Source organism: Schistocerca serialis, chromosome 2, assembly GCF_023864345.2.
Source record: "Schistocerca serialis cubense isolate TAMUIC-IGC-003099 chromosome 2, iqSchSeri2.2, whole genome shotgun sequence".
Classification (NCBI taxonomy): domain Eukaryota; kingdom Metazoa; phylum Arthropoda; class Insecta; order Orthoptera; family Acrididae; genus Schistocerca; species Schistocerca serialis.
In genome coordinates this window covers 713,662,721-713,683,162 of record NC_064639.1, presented here as the reverse complement: position 1 = coordinate 713,683,162, position 20,442 = coordinate 713,662,721, and the positions used below count along the sequence as shown (strand labels likewise).

Genomic DNA, 20,442 nt, shown 5'->3' with positions numbered 1-20,442 from the left:
TTACTTCTGCATTTAACATTGTTTATAGCTAACGGATATCAATGAGATAAAAATTTGTATTCCTTGAATTTGAAAGTCTGACACCTGGGAGTTTTCTGACAGGAATATGTAGACATGAGACTGTAAGTTCCTAGCAGGGACTTGACCTTTCTCTTTTCTCACCCTCTGCATTCCTTTTGATTCCATTTTGTAAAGGAAAGGAAATGGAAGAAATGAGAGAAAGACATCACTGAACTCTCTTAAATCTTGGTACTACTCTGGTTCATTTTATACTTTTGTAGGAAGCAGGAGGTAATAACATTAGAAATGACAGATGATGTCTTTGTATATAACTTTCATATTGACAGGAATGTTAGCTCATGTAGTGCTACCTATACTTAATAAGTGCTCAATCACAGTCTGAGAATAGGCTTGAACAGTTTTATTAACACAAAAACAGAACAATAAAGCAAGCAGAGTGCATAATAAACATAAAGTAAAAAAAAATGCAATGCCACGGAGTCCAAATGGTGGACACAAACTTGCCAGTGACACCATTCATTTATCATCCCATGGTCACTCACCTCATGCCACAGCTCCATATCTGGATGGTGCAAACGGAGCTAATGCATGAAATTACAACAGATGAGATCACAACAGACAATGTGTGTAGCATTTGTTACAGAAGCTCCCTCGGTGAAAGCACAGCATGGAACATCTTCTGTAAACTGGGATAAGAAGTGGATATGTTGTCCAGAGTGTGTGGTGCACATAGGTACTGCATCGACTTGTTGTAACAGCAGGGTAGGAAGTTGGAGTGCTGCATCTGCCTGCCATGTAGCTCTTGACAACAAGTGGGTGATGCTTCCTTGAAAATGTAAGACAGCTTCATTCTACTAAGAGACAAGGTGGTATGTTTTCTGTTCACTATGATGACCATCATGTGTGTGCCTCTACGCAGGACACAGTGGGGTCCAGTATAAGGTAGTTGCAGTTGTGGTTTGATACAGTCTGTACATATCATGCCTGCAGGTCTTTGTAGGACTGATGTGGTTTACATGCTCCTGTAACTTTTGAAGTAACTCTGGCTGGTCGTCCATTTCTGACAGTAGGCTGGCATTGACTAACTCCCCTGTCTCAGATGCAGAGTCTTGCCATAATCCAATCCACTGCCAAGGACTCTATATCAGGTTTGTATGTTGCTTATAGGCCTGTGTCATTGCTGGCCAAATGATAACTGGTTCTCTTGTGATTGATGTAGCCACAGAGCTTTGCCAACTGTGCAAACAAGTCTGACTAGAACTGTCGAACTCTGCTGGTAGTGATATGGAGCGGACAGCAGAACCACACCAGCCAGGTCACTGTGAAAGCTGTGGCTCAGTCACTGTGAATATATAATGTTGCCCATCCAACAGAGGAAGTGGTTCCACCACATCAAGCTGAACATGGGCGAAACATCAAGAAGCAACCGAACTCTCCGATTGGGGGATGAATGTGGCACGTGATTTTGCAAAGCTGACAATGCTGACAAGTTCTCATCTACTTGCGGCAGTCTCTTTCTACCTCTTGCCACATGAACTGCTGAGGTACTAACTTGAATGTTGACCAGACACCAGGATAACAAAGATTATGTAAAGCCTTGAACACTGGTCTGTGAAATGCGATGGGGACAAAAGGGCATGATCTGCCATGTGACAGCTCACAAGAAAATTTTGTACATTTCTACCAGCTGTAACTTGAGTGCCACAGTGTCATCAAGTAATATGGTGCACAGCTCAGAATCTTCTTACTGTGCCTTGGCAAGTGACATCATGTCCACAGGCTGTGAGACATGGGCCACTCGAGGGAGACAGTCAGCAACAGCATGTAGCAAAAATCTATATTTAAACTGAATTCCAATTGGCTGTACTGCCACAGTGAGCAAGTATTGCTGTTTTTCCTGAAATAGTATGTTAAAGGCTTGGGGTTGGTGTATATCACAAACTCTCCCACTGCAACCCGCTGTTGAAAGTACTCAGTTGCTTGATATATAGCTAAAATTTCCTGAACATATATACTCCATCTTTGCTGGGAAGGTGAGAGCATATTCCAAAAATAAACCAGTGGCTGCCATCATGCATTATCCAGTCTCTGTTGGAGGGCTACACCAATGGCTGAATGACTGACTGACATCCACCACTAATGCCAGTAGAGCTTCAAGCTTGGGATGCACAGCAGTGTTGCTTGTGCTAGGCTCCTTTTGGTTGTTTCAGAGATTGCATTCATCTCCTTGGTTCAATGCATGGAGAACTGTTCTTAATCTTGGGAACAGCCAGTGCTGCATTCAGTGCCGGCTGTTGTTTCGCAGTGTGTGGTAAAACTGATGGTAAAAACTGGGCACTCCCAAGTATCTACATAGCTCTTCTACTGTGGCTGCAATATGCCTTCAACCTTCTCAGTGAGTGATAATGAGCTTGCTGAAGATGTTTGATGACCCAGGAATTCAACTTCAGGTTGCCAAAACACACCTTTCACTATGCTTAACACCATGCTATACTTTTCAAAACAGTAAAATGTCTCTCAGGTGCTGGCGATGTTGATCCTTGTTGATGAATACACTAATACATCATCCAAACAGGCAAAACAAGAGGTCAACCGGCACAAGACAGAGTCAATTGACTGCTACCAGGATTGTGCTTAATGTCATAAACTTGGTCTCATACAACCCAAACAGTATGATAATGGCAGTTTTCAGGAATGTCCTCTGCTGCCATGGGAATCTGGACACAGCGCATGATTGTAATTCTTAATAGTGGCACTGGGTACCTTTCAGGCATGGTTTGTGAATTGAGTACTCTGTAATCACCACACAGATGCCAGGCTCTGCCCTCCTAAATGCAACTCAGATACCCATAAACTTCTGGAACATTGTATGATGCCTTCTTGCAACATTGTGTCGAATTCTACTTTAGCAATGTTGAGGCATCCTGGAGCCAATCTTCTCAGTCAGCAAGTTATTATGTGGTGATCGTTTCATGCAAAAGATATTGTAGCCTGCCTGGAGGTCTTGTCAAGAATGGTAATTCACAGAGCACGGGTGCTACTCTTCATCCGCAACCTACATGACCTTGACATCGTATGTTCTGGCATCGTGATGGTACCTGGTAGTGATAGTCTGGTAATATCATCCACTAGGCAGGCATCAGCTGCGTCCAGCAGGAGCTGGTAGTGAGCTAGGAAATCAGGACCAACAATTGCTTTGGCCACATCCGCTACAGTAAAATCCCATGTGAATTGATGACAGAGTCGCAAATTCAGCTCTTCATGCTGTATATTGCAGTTGTTGAATTATTTGTGGTGGACAAGCTAAACACAGTGAGTGGTCTGCAACAGTGCATTAATGCTCTGGGCAGGATACTAAAGTTAGACCCTACGTCTATTAAATACTTCTGTCCTGATACCCTATTCGTAATGAATAGGTGCCAGGATGAAGTTGGAGAGCTGGTAGTGACTATGACTGATCGTCATTTGCATTTGGATAAGTGCAGGGGCTAGTGCACTTTAGCCTGCTCTTTGCACCTTCTGTGATACCAGCAGGTTGACAGACTGGCATCCGATGTGGTCCAAGTAGAGGAATGGCTCCTAGACCGCTTGTGGCTATATCCTCTGCAGCAACTAGGACCTCCATGTAACCTCAATGTGCCAGTCCATATATTCAGTGCATCAACTTTGGCATCGTAATCTGCATGTGAGATGGGAAAGGTCATGGACACACCATTACCAGACACAGTCGCAGAACTAATCTTTTGGCTCGGAGCAATGCCTTGTTGAACTCAGTCAGGCAGATCTACAACAGTGTCCAAGAACATCTCTGTCTGCAATGTGACATTCACCTTTACCTGTAATGGTAGATGGCTGCTCCACAGAGAGAGCAAGAGAATGTCATTCACCATTCTGGTGTCTACCTTGCTGCAGAGGCGATGCAGGTACTGGGATAGTTTTCTGTCACCTATGTCTTCCGGAGTCAGCACTTGTCTGATACAGTCTTTCTGGGATGCCATTAATCTTTTGTAGGTGTTCTCTGCCAGTGGAGCCATGATTATATCCTGAACTTCAGAAGCATAATGTTGATCGAGCTGACTCACTATCAGTGCAAATTTAGTCAAATCCACTGTAATTCTGGCATAGCAAAAGCTGGCCTCAACCTGGGTAAACCAGAGAACTGGATTATCCAGGCAGAATTGTGGAATGTGAATGGCCAGTCATGATACTGCAGACAATTCCATCCCGTAATCAATATTTTGCGGACCAGTCTTCTCAGCACTAATTATGTCAGGGTCATTCCTATGGCAATACTACACACATCAAAAACATCAGATGTTAACTGTGGATATTGTATCACAGACACAGCCCCTCTGACTGTTCAGAGATTTCACTAAACCCGGCCAAAGATGTAAACAACCATGCATGACCAGCCCCTATTAGACGAAAGGGGTCCGACAGCTGATCAATTCCAGTTATTCCATTAGGAAGGAGGTCTACGGCTTGTGTTGTCTGTAATTCATCCATTCCTAGAGGGTCACTACCACAGTTCAATCATGTCCACATTGTTACTTTGTGCCAGGAAGGGCTCTCAACAAGGGAAGGAAGTGTCCAGGCATCTCAGAGTGAACCAAAGAGATGTTGTTCAGACATGCAGTATATAACAGAGAGACAGGGACTGTCGATGACATGCCTCACTGAGGCCGCCCAAAGGCTACTACTGCAGTGGATGACCACTACGTACAGATTATAGCTCGGAGGAACCCTGATAACAACACCACTATGTTGAATAATGCTTTTCATGCAGCCACAGGATGTCATGTTATGACTCAAATGGTGCGCAATAGGCTGCATGACGCGCAACTTCACTCCCAACGTCCAGGGGGAGGTCCATCTTTGCAACCACTACACCATGAAGCATGGTACAGACAGACCCAACAACATGCCGAATGGACTGCTCAGGATTGGTATCACATTCTCTTCACCAATGAGTGTTGCATATGCCTTCAACTAGACAATAATCGGAGATGTGTTTGGAGGCAACCCGGTCAGCCTGAATGCCTTAGAGACACTGTCCAGTGAGTGCAGCAAGGTGGAGGTTCCCTGCTATTTTGGTGTGGCATTATGTGGGGCCGACACATGCCGCTGGTGGTCATGGAAGGTACCGTAATGGCTGTACGATACGTGAATGCCATCCTCAGACCGATAGCGCAACTGTATCAGCAACATATTGGCGAAGCATTCGCCCTCATGGACGACAATTCGCACCCCCCATCATGGCATCTTGTGAATGACTTCCTGTAGGATAACAGCATCATTCGATTAGAGTGGCTGGCATGTTCTCCAGATGTGAACCCTATCAAACATGCATGGGATAGATGCAAACTGGCTGTTTATGGATGACATGACCCACCAGCCACTCTGAGGGATTTATGCCAAATGGCCATAGAGGATTGGAGTAGAACTATCTGGACCAAAAGTGGTTTCATGAACTTGTGGATAGTATGCCACGATAAATACAGTCATGCATCAATGCAAGAGGATGTGCTACTGGGTATTAGAAGTAATGGTATGCACAGCAATCTGGACCATCACCTCTGAAGGTCTCGCTGTATGGTGATATAACATGCCATGTGTGGTTTTCATGAGCAATCAAAAGGGCGGAAATGATGTTTATGTTGATCTCTATTCCAGTTTTCTGTACCGGTTCTAGAACTCTTGGAACCGAGATGATGCAAAACTTTTTTTGATGTGTGTAGATCATGTAGTGCTACCCACACTTAATAAGTGCTCAACCACATGCTGAGAATAGGCTTGAACAGCTTCATTAATTCGAAAACACAATGGAGAAAATCAGTTGCTATAGGTGACTTCTCAATATACAGCAAGCAGAGCACAGAATAAAAATAAAATAAAAGAGTTACAACTCCACGGAGTAAGTAATAAACATTAACACAGCGCTCCAAGTTGTGGACACAGACCTGGCAGTTGACATCTTTCATTTATCACCATGCAGTCACTCGACTCATGCCATAAGTGCACCTCTGGATGACATGAATGGAGCTAATGTGCATGATCACACAGCAGGTGATGTGCGTAGCAGTCGCTACAATATTTGTCCTAACGCACAGTAGCCATATTGGGGACAGATCACAACATCTGATGATATAACAGCACTAGATTAGATTAGATTAGTTTTTCATTCCATAGACCCTTGCTGAGGAACACGTCAAGATTTAGTTTTTTTTTTTTTTTTTTTGAAAAAGCTGAGATAACAATACTAGTAGTATGAATATATACAATACATCATTTGTTTCTATTAAAAATTCGTCAATGGAGTAGAAGGAGTTGGCCACTAGTAAGTCTTTCAGGCTCCTTTTAAATTTTTTATGTTTGCTGGCAAACTATTGAAGATGAGTGTTCCTGAGTATTGGACCCCTTTTTGAACTAAAGTAAGTGCTTTTAAGTCCTTGTGCAGATCATTTTTGTTCTTGGTATTGTATGTATAAATAATATGTATTACACGCTCTTGTACTCTGAAAACTTTTGTTTGACTTGAAGAGTTACCCGAAAATATTATACCATATGACATTATGGAATGAAAGTAGGTAAAGTATGCACGCTTTTTCATTTTTATGTCGCCTATGTCTGCTAACACTCGAATTGCAAATACAGATTTGTTAAGGCGTTTCTGCAGTTCTGTGGTGTGCTCCTCCCAACTGAATTTATTATCAAGTTGCAATCCCAGGAATTTAAGACTGTCAACCTCTTCTATCTGCTCTTCTTCGTATTTTATGCATATGCTGGGTGGAACCTCTTACAGGTTCTGAAGTGCATATAGTGAGTCTTTTTGAAGTTTAATGTCAGTGAGTTGGCTTTAAACCATTTATTAATATCCATGAAAATATCATTAGCAGATCTTTCTAGAACTACACTCAACATACTATTTATTGCAATACTTGTGTCATCTGCAAACAAAATGAACTGTGCTTCTGGCAGTGTAACTGATGAGAGATCATTAATGTACACAAGAAAAAGCATTGGCTCTAAGATGGATCCTTGTGGGACACCACATGTAATTTCTTCCCATTCTGATGATGACTGATGACTTAATTCACTAGTCCCTTGCACTGACACCCTTTATTTCCTGTTAGCGAGGTATGACTTGAACCATTTTGCAGCACTGCCCGTGACACCATAGAATTCTAATTTATTTAAAAGGATGTTGTGGTTCACACAATCGAATGCCTTTGACAAATCACAGAAAATACCTGCTGCTTGTAACTTGTTATTTAATGAATTAAGTACATTTTCACTGTAGGTGTAAATAGCCTTCTTGATATCAGAACCCTTCAGAAATCCAAACTGTGTTCTTGATAATATGTTATTTGTGGTCAGATGGTTGAGAAGCTGCCTGTACATTACTTTTTCTAAAATTTTTGAGAATGCTGGCAAATGTGAAATCGGTCTGTAGTTTGATGGTATCTCTTTCTCCCCTTTCTTGAATAGAGGCTTAACATCTGCATATTTTAGCCAGTCAAGAAATGTCCCAATTAAAATTGACTAGTTACACAAGTAACTTAGAACTGTACTAAACTCACAAGAACATGCCTTAATTAACTTTGTTGATATTTCATCGTAACCACTAGAATGCTTTGTTTTCAAAGATTTTATTATGGAAGTTATTTCTTTTGGTAAAGTGAGTGACATATTTATGTACCTGAAGCTATTTGTAAAGGCTAGTTTCAGATATTCAGGGGCATTATTTACTGATCCTGACAATCCCATTCTATCAGTAACGGATATAAAGTACTTGTTAAATAAATTTGCCACACTATGCCCATCAGTTACTAATGTGTCATATACCCTTAGTGTTATTTGCTCCTGTTCCTTTCTGGTTCTAACAGTCTCCTCTTTCACTATATCCCATATTGTTTTTATTTTGTTCCCTGACATTGCTATCTTCTTCTCGTAGTGCATTTGTTTAGATGTCTGAATTACTTTTTTTAATGTTTTACAGTATTCCTTGTATTTAGCTAAATCATCAGCATTGGAGCTATTCTTGGTCAACAGATACACTCCTGGAAATTGAAATAAGAACACCGTGAATTCATTGTCCCAGGAAGGGGAAACTTTATTGACACATTCCTGGGGTCAGATACATCACATGATCACACTGACAGAACCACAGGCACATAGACACAGGCAACAGAGCATGCACAATGTCGGCACTAGTACAGTGTATATCCACCTTTCGCAGCAATGCAGCCTGCTATTCTCCCATGGAGACGATCGTAGAGATGCTGGATGTAGTCCTGTGGAACGGCTTGCCATGCCATTTCCACCTGGCACCTCAGTTGGACCAGCATTCGTGCTGGACGTGCAGACCGCGTGAGACGACGCTTCATCCAGTCCCAAACATGCTCAATGGGGGACAGATCCGGAGATCTTGTTGGCCAGGGTAGTTGACTTACACCTTCTAGAGCACGTTGGGTGGCACGTGATACATGCGGACGTGCATTGTCCTGTTGGAACAGCAAGTTCCCTTGCTGGTCTAGGAATGGTAGAACGATGGGTTCGATGACGGTTTGGATGTACTGTGCACTATTCAGTGTCCCCTTGACGATCACCAGTGGTGTACGGCCAGTGTAGGAGATCGCTCCCCACACCATGATGCCGGGTGTTGGCCCTGTGTGCCTCGGTCGTATGCAGTCCTGATTGTGGCGCTCACCTGCACGGTGCCAAACACGCATACGACCATCATTGGCACCAAGGCAGAAGCGACTCTCATCGCTGAAGACGACACGTCTCCATTTGTCCCTCCATTCACGCCTGTCGCGACACCACTGGAGGCGGGCTGCACGATGTTGGGGCGTGAGCAGAAGACGGCCTAACGGTGTGCGGGACCGTAGCCCAGCTTCATGGAGACGGTTGCGAATGGTCCTCGCCGATACCCCAGGAGCAACAGTGTCCCTAATTTGCTGGGAAGTGGCGGTGCGGTCCCCTACGGCACTGCGTAGGATCCTACGGTCTTGGCGTGCATCCGTGCGTCGCTGCGGTCCGGTCCCAGGTCGACGGGCACGTGTACCTTCCGCCGACCACTGGCGACAACATCGATGTACTGTGGAGACCTCACGCCCCACGTGTTGAGCAATTCGGCGGTACGTCCACCCGGCCTCCCGCATGCCCATTATACGCCCTCGCTCAAAGTCCGTCAACTGCACATACGGTTCACGTCCACGCTGTCGCGGCATGCTGCCAGTGTTAAAGACTGCGATGGAGCTCCGTATGCCACAGCAAACTGGCTGACACTGACGGCGGCGGTGCACAAATGCTGCGCAGCTAGCGCCATTCGACGGCCAACACCGCGGTTCCTGGTGTGTCCGCTGTGCCGTGCGTGTGATCATTGCTTGTACAGCCCTCTCGCAGTGTCCGGAGCAAGTATGGTGGGTCTGACACACCGGTGTCAATGTGTTATTTTTTCCATTTCCAGGAGTGTACATTTTCCTTTTTGTCTTACAGGATATCTTTATTCCTTGTGTAATCCATGGTTATATTATAGACTTCTGTTTAATTTGAGTAACTTTTAGAGGAAAACAGTTTTCAAACATGGTACTGACATTGTTCATGAATGTGTTATATTTTTCATTCATGTCATGAGCACTATAAACATCTTTCCAGTTCATATCTTTGAGCAGTTTTCTAAAACACTCAATTTTTGGTTGATTGACTACTCTCCTGTACTCAGAATTAGCAGTCTTGATAATCTGCTTAGCATTTACATCTAAAACAAGGAGCTGCATTTCATGATCTGATTGTCCATTTATGACAGGTTTTATGATATGATTTTGCTCCTTTGATTTGTCTATAAAAATGTTATCAATGGCTGTCCTTGAGGATTTAGTGATCTCAGTTGGAAAGTTTACAGTGTGAGTTAGATTGAAAGACAACATTACTAACTGCAGTAAATGTTTACTGGAAGATTGCATTGGAAAATCTGTATTAAAGTCACCAGCAATCAAGATTTCTTTGTTTCTTCCTGTTAAATAACCCAAAAGAGCTTCTAGATGATCTAAGAATAGATTATAATTTCCTGCAGGTGCTCGGTAAATAGTTACTATTATATAGATCTGTTATGGAACTCTACTTCTGTTGCACATGCTTCTAGATGCTGCTCTAAACAGAATTTATTAATGTCAATGTTCTTGAATTTATGGCAGTTTTTAATAAATGTGGCAACTCCTCCTCCATCCATATCTACTCTGTAGAAGTAGGAAGCTAGCTTAAATCCTGAAATGTCTAACATATCTATACCAGTGGTCACCTGATGTTCAGAGAGTCAGATTATGTCAATTTGGTTAGATGAATTCATTTCATCGATACAAATGAGTAGTTCATCAACTTTATTTCTGAGTCCCGGAATGTTCTGGTGTAATAAAGATAACTAATACTGCCTACTAATGGGATTATAACTGCTTTGGCGAAGATGAACTGGCAGTTTCTGATTACTTTCTGTTAAACATTGTTTAAATGGAGGCTGTATGCTAAAATCTGACTCCTGTTCATCTGTTTTCTCAAACTGAGTGTGTCTGCCAGTCTCTCTTAAAACTCATTTTCTTTCCCCCTTCCCAATCCTAAAAAAGGCATCCCTCTGACACCTGTGGCCACTGGTATTTTACCACTTGTGACAGTGTCCCCCCTTAAGTTTTCTGCAATCAACCCAGACAGTTTTCCCTTCCCTTTCCTATTGAGGTGAAGGCCATGCCTAGTGTAGTCCCACCTATCGATAGCATCCACAGGAATCAAACCAATATGGGACCCTATATCCATCCTAAGCAGCCACTCCAACTCCAAGTTCACCCTCCCTGCAGAAGAGTTCAAATGAGGCCGATCATGGTGTCTCAACACAGACACAAATCCCACACTCGTATGCTTCATTGCTGATACTAAAGTCTGAAGACATTGCTCTTAATTTGCAAATGATGAAAATATTTTTCAAGTGGAGAACGTGGAAGCATTGCGCAAGTGTTAAAGGTGCAACCAGGAATGACACATTTTTGACACTTATTCCTTGTAGTGTGTTGCTGTGCAAAGTGAAAGTCATTAAGAGGTCTGGCACTAATAAGCTTGAGTCGCAGCTTTTCTGTATATCAACATTTATACAGAAGTCTGTTACTTCTGTTTCATTAGCTACAATGATAAGCACATGATCTCAAACCAGATGCTAGGTCATTTATTTCTCCATGGCCAGTTTTTAGGGCAGAAGATACAACCATTCTTCAACTCCTTAAGCTGTACTCCCATGGAGGCAATATAAACAAAATTATGCTAATAACAATACACATGAAACATACAACTGTGAAATGGCCAGAAAGAAACACTAATGAACAGTACAATAAAAAGCATACACTGCCATGCTACTTCATAATAATTTACAGAGTACAAACACATATAAATCTCATAATAAATTTCTACCTACGACACTACGAGCACAGTTTTTTATGATGGTGTCATCATCATTGCAATTTGGTGGATCTATGACGAATTATCAAACTAAAAAACTCCAAAGTCAAAAGTCAGATGCTTTAGTGCTCCTAGCTTTTTCTGATATTTAATGTAATTCTCCTTTAACAATGCTTTGTTTTTGTGAAAAATGCCAGGTTTCACCATCATTTGGATTTTACATTAAACTGTAGATATTACCCATAACCACATAACTCAGCCAAATCAGATGTCTCAGGAAGAAATAGTATTTCATCTCAAATACAAATAAGCATAGTGTGTCACAGTGTCTACAAACCAATGCTTAATTTTATGATTGGCTTACTTTAAGACTTTCATAGCACTTCTTTATTCTAGTTTTTCATAGACAATTGGCTTCCTTAAATTATGAGGTAGGTTGTCAGTGTTTTTAAAACACAGAGATAACTGTCTGGCAAACATTACCATTATTAACTGATCATAAATGTAACTAAAGTAAAAATAGTAAAGTCTTTGCAAATGTTTTCTCACACTCTCCATTGTTCTTATGAATGGAAAAATGAAGATACGAACCTAACTGCCTTTTCTTTTATTAACGTTCCAAACATTCACATGTTCTAAAAAAATCCTTAGATATTCCACAGATAGTAGCCAGTTGCATCAGTATTTATATGCTTCACTAGAGAATCACTCATGTATGGGCTCATAACACATCATTGGCATCAACCCTGTCAATCGATGAATGTTTTCTTACAGGCCATGTCATTTGGTAGGTAAGCCATTGCACTGTGAAATTAACCTTGTCTTTTGAAATATCTGCTTCTAATGTTTTGAATAACATCCAAGAATTTTCATACAATGAAAAATCTAGGATGGCATGTAAGAATATTATGAAAAGGAAAGTTGCTACTAACCATATAGTGGAGATGCTGAGTTGCAGATTGGCACAATGAAAAGACTGTCTCAAACATAGCTTTCAGCCAGTAAGGCCTGAGACTGCAGTCATGTGTGTGAGAGTTGCATTAGCACGAGTGTGTATGTGTGTGTCTGTCATCTAATTTTGACGAAGGCCCTACTGCCCAAAAGCTACATTTGTGACAGTCTTTTTATTGTGCCTATTTGCAACACAGCATCTCGGCTATGTGGTGAGTAGCAACTTTCCTTTTCATGATATTGCTGTTTAAGAATTTTTGATCTATGATGTGTAAAATTTAAATGATTCTAATTTTTTGTTTTGAAATCAGCTAAATGAATTTGTTTCTAATGCTGAAAAATATTTCATTAATGACATTAATGTTTAAAAACATGCTAGAATGAGAAACACAGAATACCGAAGCCTCTGAAGCACTTTCCACATGGGTTATAGACTGCAACAGCATTTATGGCCTCTGAGCCAAAGATGCTCAGTAGACAGCAGCACAGCTAGCCAGCCAGTGCTCAATCTGCTTCTGCATTCTGTGCTGTGTAGACTTCTGTCATATTTGAGCATTCTATCAGGTTTTACATGTGTGAAACTATGATTAACTGATGTCTGTGGTATTCTGTGAGTTTTCTCGTAATACCAGAAACACCTGGAAAGCACTAGGTGTTTCATAAACAGGCAAGGGACCTTATTTTTAAAGTGTACTCATTCTTCAAACATGAGGCAGATTCAGGCCAGCCATCCTGTGACACTGCCAAGGTGCAGAAACATAACATAGTTGATGTCTATGCACTTTCAGCTGAGTGGACAGCATTTCTTGCAAGCTGTGTTTTCAGAGGCCATTAATGCTGTAGCCGACTATAACAGTTTATATCTTCAATTGACTGTAACTGTGTCATTATTGTTATGGTTGTTATTATTATTATTATTATTACTACTACTACTACTACTACTACTACTACTACTACTACAACAACATCATAAAAATAAAAAACTGCTTTCTCAAAGCATTGAAGAAATTGTTATACACAATCATAGACTTGTACTAAGAATATTTTTCTTTGGTAATAAATATTTTTAGCCTGTACTGAGCTATCATATGATTTATTCTCTACAATACATTCAACTGCTTAGATTTTGAATTATTATCTACTAAGTCTGCATTCAGTTTCTCTCTCAAGCATGTTGTCACTTTTGAAGTAAAAATGAAGGTGTTCTACATTTAGTTTTGTACAATATTCTGTTTGTTTTGTATATGTACCCCTCCCTCATACCACAGAAGAAATCCATAGTATTTACAGCTACAACTTCAGAATCTCCTTTCTCATATTGAGTGTTCTAACGAAAATCTCAGTTTTGATTCTCCACAGAAAGAGATCATTTTCTGCTAAGTGTTTTTTATTGATTTAAATAAATAAATAAAAACCACTTAACACAAAACAGTTTTATATGTATTCTTTGGATATCATTAATAAAATGTGAAGAGAAACTGTAATAAGGGCTTAAAGATTTGCATTAAACAGGATTTTAGTATTTATTATGAAGGAACAATGTGAAAAATGATACTTTCTCTTCTACAGGTTGTTGAATATGATACTCCTGCTCGACTACTTAGAAATCCCAGATCAGCTCTCTCTGCCATGATAACAGAAACTGAACTTTAATCAAAAACAGAAAATTCTAAATACATATCAAAGAACTAACATAATTAATGTATAGTGTAACATGTTTTCTAAAACTACTTGAGCAGTAAAACATTCCTCAAAAACTAGTGCAACAGTCTTCATGACAAATGTGTAGATTAATATATGTAGATTCCAGACATACTACATTACAAATAAGCAACTTAAGACAATATCTGTGTAACAGGTAATGCAAATAATTTTCTTGTGTACATTATAAATGGTCTGGCTGTGCTACTGTTGACACTCATGTATGTATATACCAAAAAATAAATATAATACAACAACTTCTATCAATCATTTTTTATTTTATATGTCTATTTTGGTAGGAACCAAATTGAGGAGCAAGTCTCCATGGTCATAAAGGTAACCCAGTTCTTCTCTTGTTCATGCTCCCTGCCACAACGAGTTTTCTCACTAGTCTGTCAGTTACTAACACTATCCAGTTTCCTGCTTGAACCACTGACACCGTTCTTAATTGCATTGGTAAAGTTTATATTGTTTTTTGAGTATTTACGGACAGGAAAATATGAGATATATGAGATGTTTTCAAAAAGTACGACGAAAATTTTTATTAGAAACAAAGTATGAGTTTACATGGAATTTGATTTACTCTCATTCAGAGTACTGTCCTTGGCTAGAACTGCACATATTCTACTGTTTTGATGACTAAGAGTGTGTGAAGTGTATTTGCAAACTTCCCACTTCTCTTATACGAGTCAACTTACTTGGTGTACACAGCTGATCTTCTCTGGATAGCCAGCTTCTGGAATCTCTATAAACTTCTTCTTCGAAGAATGATGCTAGTTACAGGAACCTTAACCCTTTGAGTGCTGCACCGGTGCCTGTGGTTGGCTGTGTCAAGCCTGCCCTCGGGGCCTCCTTACCTGTGTACCTGCGCTGGCAGCCACTTCCGCGGACTACTGTGTGTGCCTCAGCTCTCCACTCGGCCGTCCTCGCCTTGGCCTGAGTATTTCTGGAACCACGGCAGTCATCACAGTCTAATGTACACTGCAACTGCTTACACTGCTGACATGTAACTCCTTATCAAAGGCTTTCTTTCGTTTGCAATTAGTTCTCGAGAATCGTCATAAGGTCTCAGTATACATCTATGTTTTATTTGGCATACTGATACTTAATTATCAGATTTTTGTATGTGACTCATGTTGTAAACACTGCAGAATCCTTAATGACCAAACGTTGACATTCTTCTGTACTAGCGCAATAATTCGCCCACAAACAACCTTCAAGGGAAGTGTCTGGATGCTGAGACACACTTTTGAAGCTAATCACTATATTTTGAGAGCATTAACCCAATAAATTATCCCCAAGGAAAATTCAAAATCAAAAATTCAATTCTGAATTCTTTTTATACAGGACACAATTGTTATTGTACAGTAGAAATAAACAATGATTTATAACTTTTGTTTAAGAATTAGATAAGGAAATACCCAAGTTTCTAAACTACCTAATTAAATGTCACCTATAATTTCTAATGACCTTTTGTGCTTCAGAAACAGGTGAGTGTGTGCAATTGACCAACGTGTGCCTAGACGCCCTTTCCAAGTGGTCAAAAAGGAATGTGACACGCACATTATACCTGTTAATAAAACCATAGAATATCAATAGCTATCCATCTTCTATGGTTTTATTAACAGCTATGATGTGGTTCTCACTGTCTTTGTTTTACATGGTGGTTTGAAAATGGTATTTGCTCAAAACTAGTTGCCGCTTAAATAAATATGTTTTACCACAACCCAGGCTACAATTTTGTACTAATAATATAATAATAATAATAATGCTAGAATTTTTTGTTTAATTAATAATATTTGCACTAAGTTTAAGGTTTAACTTCTACCAAGAAGTTATGGAAAAATCCATAAATTTGTACTAAGTTTTAATTTTTGCACCTTCTGTATGAACATTTGAAGCATCCAGTCTGTGTTTGTCAGCACAGACTGGATGTTTCACATGTTCTTACGTAAGGTGTTTGTCAGCAAAGTATTTCATCTGGAGAGGCTCTTCAAGTTCAGATAATTTGCTGACTCCCCCCCACACACACACTTGCACACACACACACACACACACACACACACACACACACACACACACACACACACACATAGTTGTATTTCCCATCCTTCTTTCTCATCTGGGCTTTGGACCGACAACAGTAAAGTTAAAAATATTTTATTTTTTGTAATTATTTTTCTTTTTTTTAATTTTTAAGTAATTTTTTTCAGAAGTAAGGGCTTCATTTCATCTTCCAACTGTAGCAACTTGCCTAAAAGTTCTTCTTTGTGTGGTATGTTTCAAAACATGGGTCAACGCACAAAGATACATTGCATGTTTTGCATTCATATTTCGTTTCTCGATGCACATTCTGTTTCAAGCAGACTGCCCATCTACGCCATAGTCCGCATTTCTTGGACTCGTCACTTGGAATGACATGTGGAAAGTGCCTCCCAGTAAAGCAAAGAGGGTTCTCGTCAGAACATCTTCCTTTCCTATCTCTTCTCCGGTCTGTAGCAAATTTTTCCACAAGTTCTCGTACCAGACATAAATGAAAATCTGCTAGTGATATTTTGCTCCCTGTCACCGATCTCTGAAGAGAGTGAGCATTCAAAACACAAAGGTCCACAACATGAAAAAAAAAACTTTTTGTGCCATTTAACAGATTTACACACAGATGCAACAGAGTTTAATAGCATATCAGAGTTGTCTACTGCTTCCATATTTGCATTGTAATCAACAGCACATTGCGGCTTTATTACTTTTTTGCCAGTTGTCCTGTTTGTCTTTCCCACATCACGCATTTCTGTAGTGTTGCAGGTAGTCAGCATGACACTTCTCTCTTGTCCCACCACTTGATGGCAAGCATTGCATCAATTGACATTAACTCGACTTCTCCTCATTTCAGTTTCTTTAGTAGCTTCAGAAAGTTGCACCTGTTCCTACGTACAGTACCGCATGCTGCTGTCCTCTGGTTTTGAAGCCAGAGGAACAAGGCTGGACTTGTATACCAATTGTCAACATACAGAGTATGTCCACGTTCAATGTATGGCTTCATTAGTGTTGCCACAATATCACCAGATTTCCCCAAATTATGGATTTCAGTTTCTGTTGTTGTGCCTATGTATACAATGAAATCCAAGATGTATCCAGTTTTACAATCGCACAACACAAATGTTTTGAATCCAAATCTATTTTGTTTCAAAGGAATGTATTGTTAAAAAGATAAGTGACCTTTGAACAATAATAGGCTTCCATCGACACAAGTTTTCTGTATGGATTAAATGCACTGCGGAACGCCACATGAAATGTATCAATTATTTTCCTAATTTTAAACAAACTGTCATCTCCACGATTGGCCGAGTTGTCACTAAAATGCAACATTCTCAAAAGTAGCATAAAACGGTCACGGGACATAACTTCGCCAAAAATTGGAGTAATCAGAAGTACATCTCTGGACCAATAATCCTTTATTCTCAACTTTTTAACATGAGCCATGAGAAGCCAAATACCAATGAAGCTATACATTTCCTCAAAACCTGTATCTTTCTAGGTGGATAGTTGAGAACGAACTGATTCCAACGTATTTCCATGGTGAAAGTGAAAAATCGGTTTGTCTCAAGTGCTATAAATTTCAACAGATCTTGTGATAGAAATAGCAGGAAAAAGGACAGAATGCTTGAATCAGGTGCTAGTTGGCAATTATGTCCTGAAGATGAGTCATCAAATGCATGAAGTGCTGGGCTGAAATCACATTTTCGCCAATCAAGTTTCTCATTCTCACTATGGCTGGCCTTTTACGGATTGATTTGTCTTCACTTCCAGAATCTGAAGAAGAACTGTCCTAGCAGGCTCTAATAGGTGAAGTATGTGGATATGTATTACTACAAAATTCTTCTGATGAATCTTCATCGTCACTACATTCATTGAAGATGTGACACTCACTGTCACTGTCACTCCTTGTCAGTATCTCCAGTATCTCTTTGTTTGTGCAATGATGCTGATGTGCCATTTGTCTGTGGAACTCAAAAGTGACAGCACTCTAAAAATCCTGATGAAACAGCAGATAGCTAAATGACACCACACAAGCAGAATGCAGAAGATCACACGAACCAGCTAGCACGAATGTCGAACAGCGACTGCAAAATCCATAGCAGAGTGTTTCCCAGATAGCAGGGACAGCAGCACAGAACAATAAATAGGGTACATCCATCCCAGGGAGTGCAAGGGACCAAAGAATATGCAACAGGCCGGCATGCAGCCCTGAGCAGCTCTTGATGTCCACAGGCCCACAGGCAGTGGAACCGGCTGCAATATAAGTCGTCATTAGGACTCAAGTACCAGCCAGGCCACGCCGCTAATGCCATCTGCAGGGCCCACGGGAAAGCTCACTCCAGTGGCAAACAACTTCTGCAGGCCCTGCAGCAAGGTGGAGCGCCACGGCATATCATGTCTGCAGTACTCAAAGGGTTAAAGACTCTCTCTACACCTGTGAAATAATTAGGTACTCGAAGAATACGTTTCAATGACTATCAGTATATTTGAGCTTCATAAAGAACAAAATTCACACTTCGCACATAAACATTAGACTTCTTGTAAGTCACTCATATCGTCTCACATTAGAAACAGATTTAAGTACATTTAGCAAAGAGTTGTTTTAACAACCATAACTCTATTACAAACAAATTGTAAATTACGTCTTGCTTCCAGCAAGCCCAAGATAAGAGTTTTCACAATTCTGAATCTCAAATGTTCTTTTATCACTAACAATAGTCACAATTACAAACAGCACAGAATAACACAGAAGTTACTTGGTACTTCCATGTCCTTTCACTACGACTTCCATGGATCGCCCAACAAGTACTTGTCGGTGCCGTTCAACCGCCGCGTCGACCTTTTGCTCGCGACTGATTTCACACCTGCACACACAGACATGTGACGTGCAGTAGATAGGGTTCCTTTCTCCCACTCACATCAAAAATATCGTGTGTTCGAGACATTGAAAGGCCGAGTAGTTCTAGAATTTATGTGGAAATTCTCAAAATACTATATAGCCCCCCCCCCCCCAGATTGTACACGCGATGTTTTATACATAATCATTATATACATAACATCACTCTCATTAACATTTCATATGATAACAATACACTTTTCTCATACATGTTCCTACATACATCTTTCACTTTAACAACAATCTTCTTTCTCTCTAGAACAATCTTTAGCTGAGCGTTCCTTTATTCTGTTCTTATTTCACCTTGTCATCAAGACCCGAACATTTTTTTCCTGTTTTTAGGCATATTTTATAATAATTAAGGATTATGAGGACTCTTTCCTTATTTCCAACCGTACACTGCAGGTGTTAATGACACTTGAGTATTCTATTATTTCTATCCTTTGTACTACCTTTTCTTTAGTATGTACTAGCTTCATTACTTGTCATAGTTTGGAGGAACGCTGGGCAAAATGAAAGTGTTCTTTTTGACACTTGTGAACTTGATTAAAACATAATAATCCTTGTTGTGCCTAGAATTCAAACTTTCCAGAATAATCCCTCCAAAATTTTGTGACTTTTGTCACGATACTGTCTCTTTCCCCTAGGATCAGTACCTATACCTTGCCTGTGGTTTGATCTTATGAGAGCATTTCCTCTTTCCATTTTGGTAGGTATTCCCCTTTCTAAAACACTCCTATTTCTTCAGGACACAGGTCGTCCTATCTCTAAGTAGATATGCCTGCCCCATATACTTAGCAAATTCCGGGTACGCCGCATTATCATGTCTAGTAGACCTCATGGTTCATTACCCCAGTATACATTCCAATGTATACTATAATTTAGTATTTTCTGGTAAAGTTACAAATCTACTCTACACTTCGCATATACTTCTTAATACTTCACCTAATCCCTAGAGTTCTCCTCTACTTATCAACTTCTATACTTCCAGTAGATACCATGTCTATATACACTATTCAGTAGATAATATGCTTATTTAGGCTATTCGAGTCCCACTATCCTACAATTCATCACTTTATTGGAGTCTTTATTATGCTGACTTTTCTTAGATGACTACCATGACCAATTCCACTCTTGCTTGAGGTTTTTTCTTTTTTTTTTTTTTCTTTTTTTTCCCATTCACCCACACCTCCTCCTTATGTATACTCGAGGTAGATTCATCCTAGTTTTTAGAGGCGATGTAGAACTGTCATAGTTTTCACATATATATATCTGTGTGTGTGTGTGTAGAAATGGTTGCTACCTCACAGGTGCTTGAGTGAGATGTCGGAGGAGGTTTGGTGTTAAATCATCTCGTACAGAACGTACATTTCCACCTTCACCCTTGAGGTCCC

General features: G+C 40.2%; 1 protein-coding gene across 1 annotated transcript in view; it reads left to right on the top strand.

The window, feature by feature from the left end:
• The window catches only part of LOC126455676 (ATP-binding cassette sub-family C member 12-like), a 518,625-nt gene extending 504,335 nt beyond the window's left edge, over positions 1 to 14,290 (top strand). The window contains exon 30 of the mRNA XM_050091443.1: positions 13,984 to 14,290. Coding sequence (XP_049947400.1) covers positions 13,984 to 14,067 — 84 coding nt within the window. The 3' untranslated portion in view covers positions 14,068 to 14,290. The remainder of the gene's footprint in view (positions 1 to 13,983) is intronic.
• The last annotated feature ends 6,152 nt before the right edge of the window (positions 14,291 to 20,442 follow it).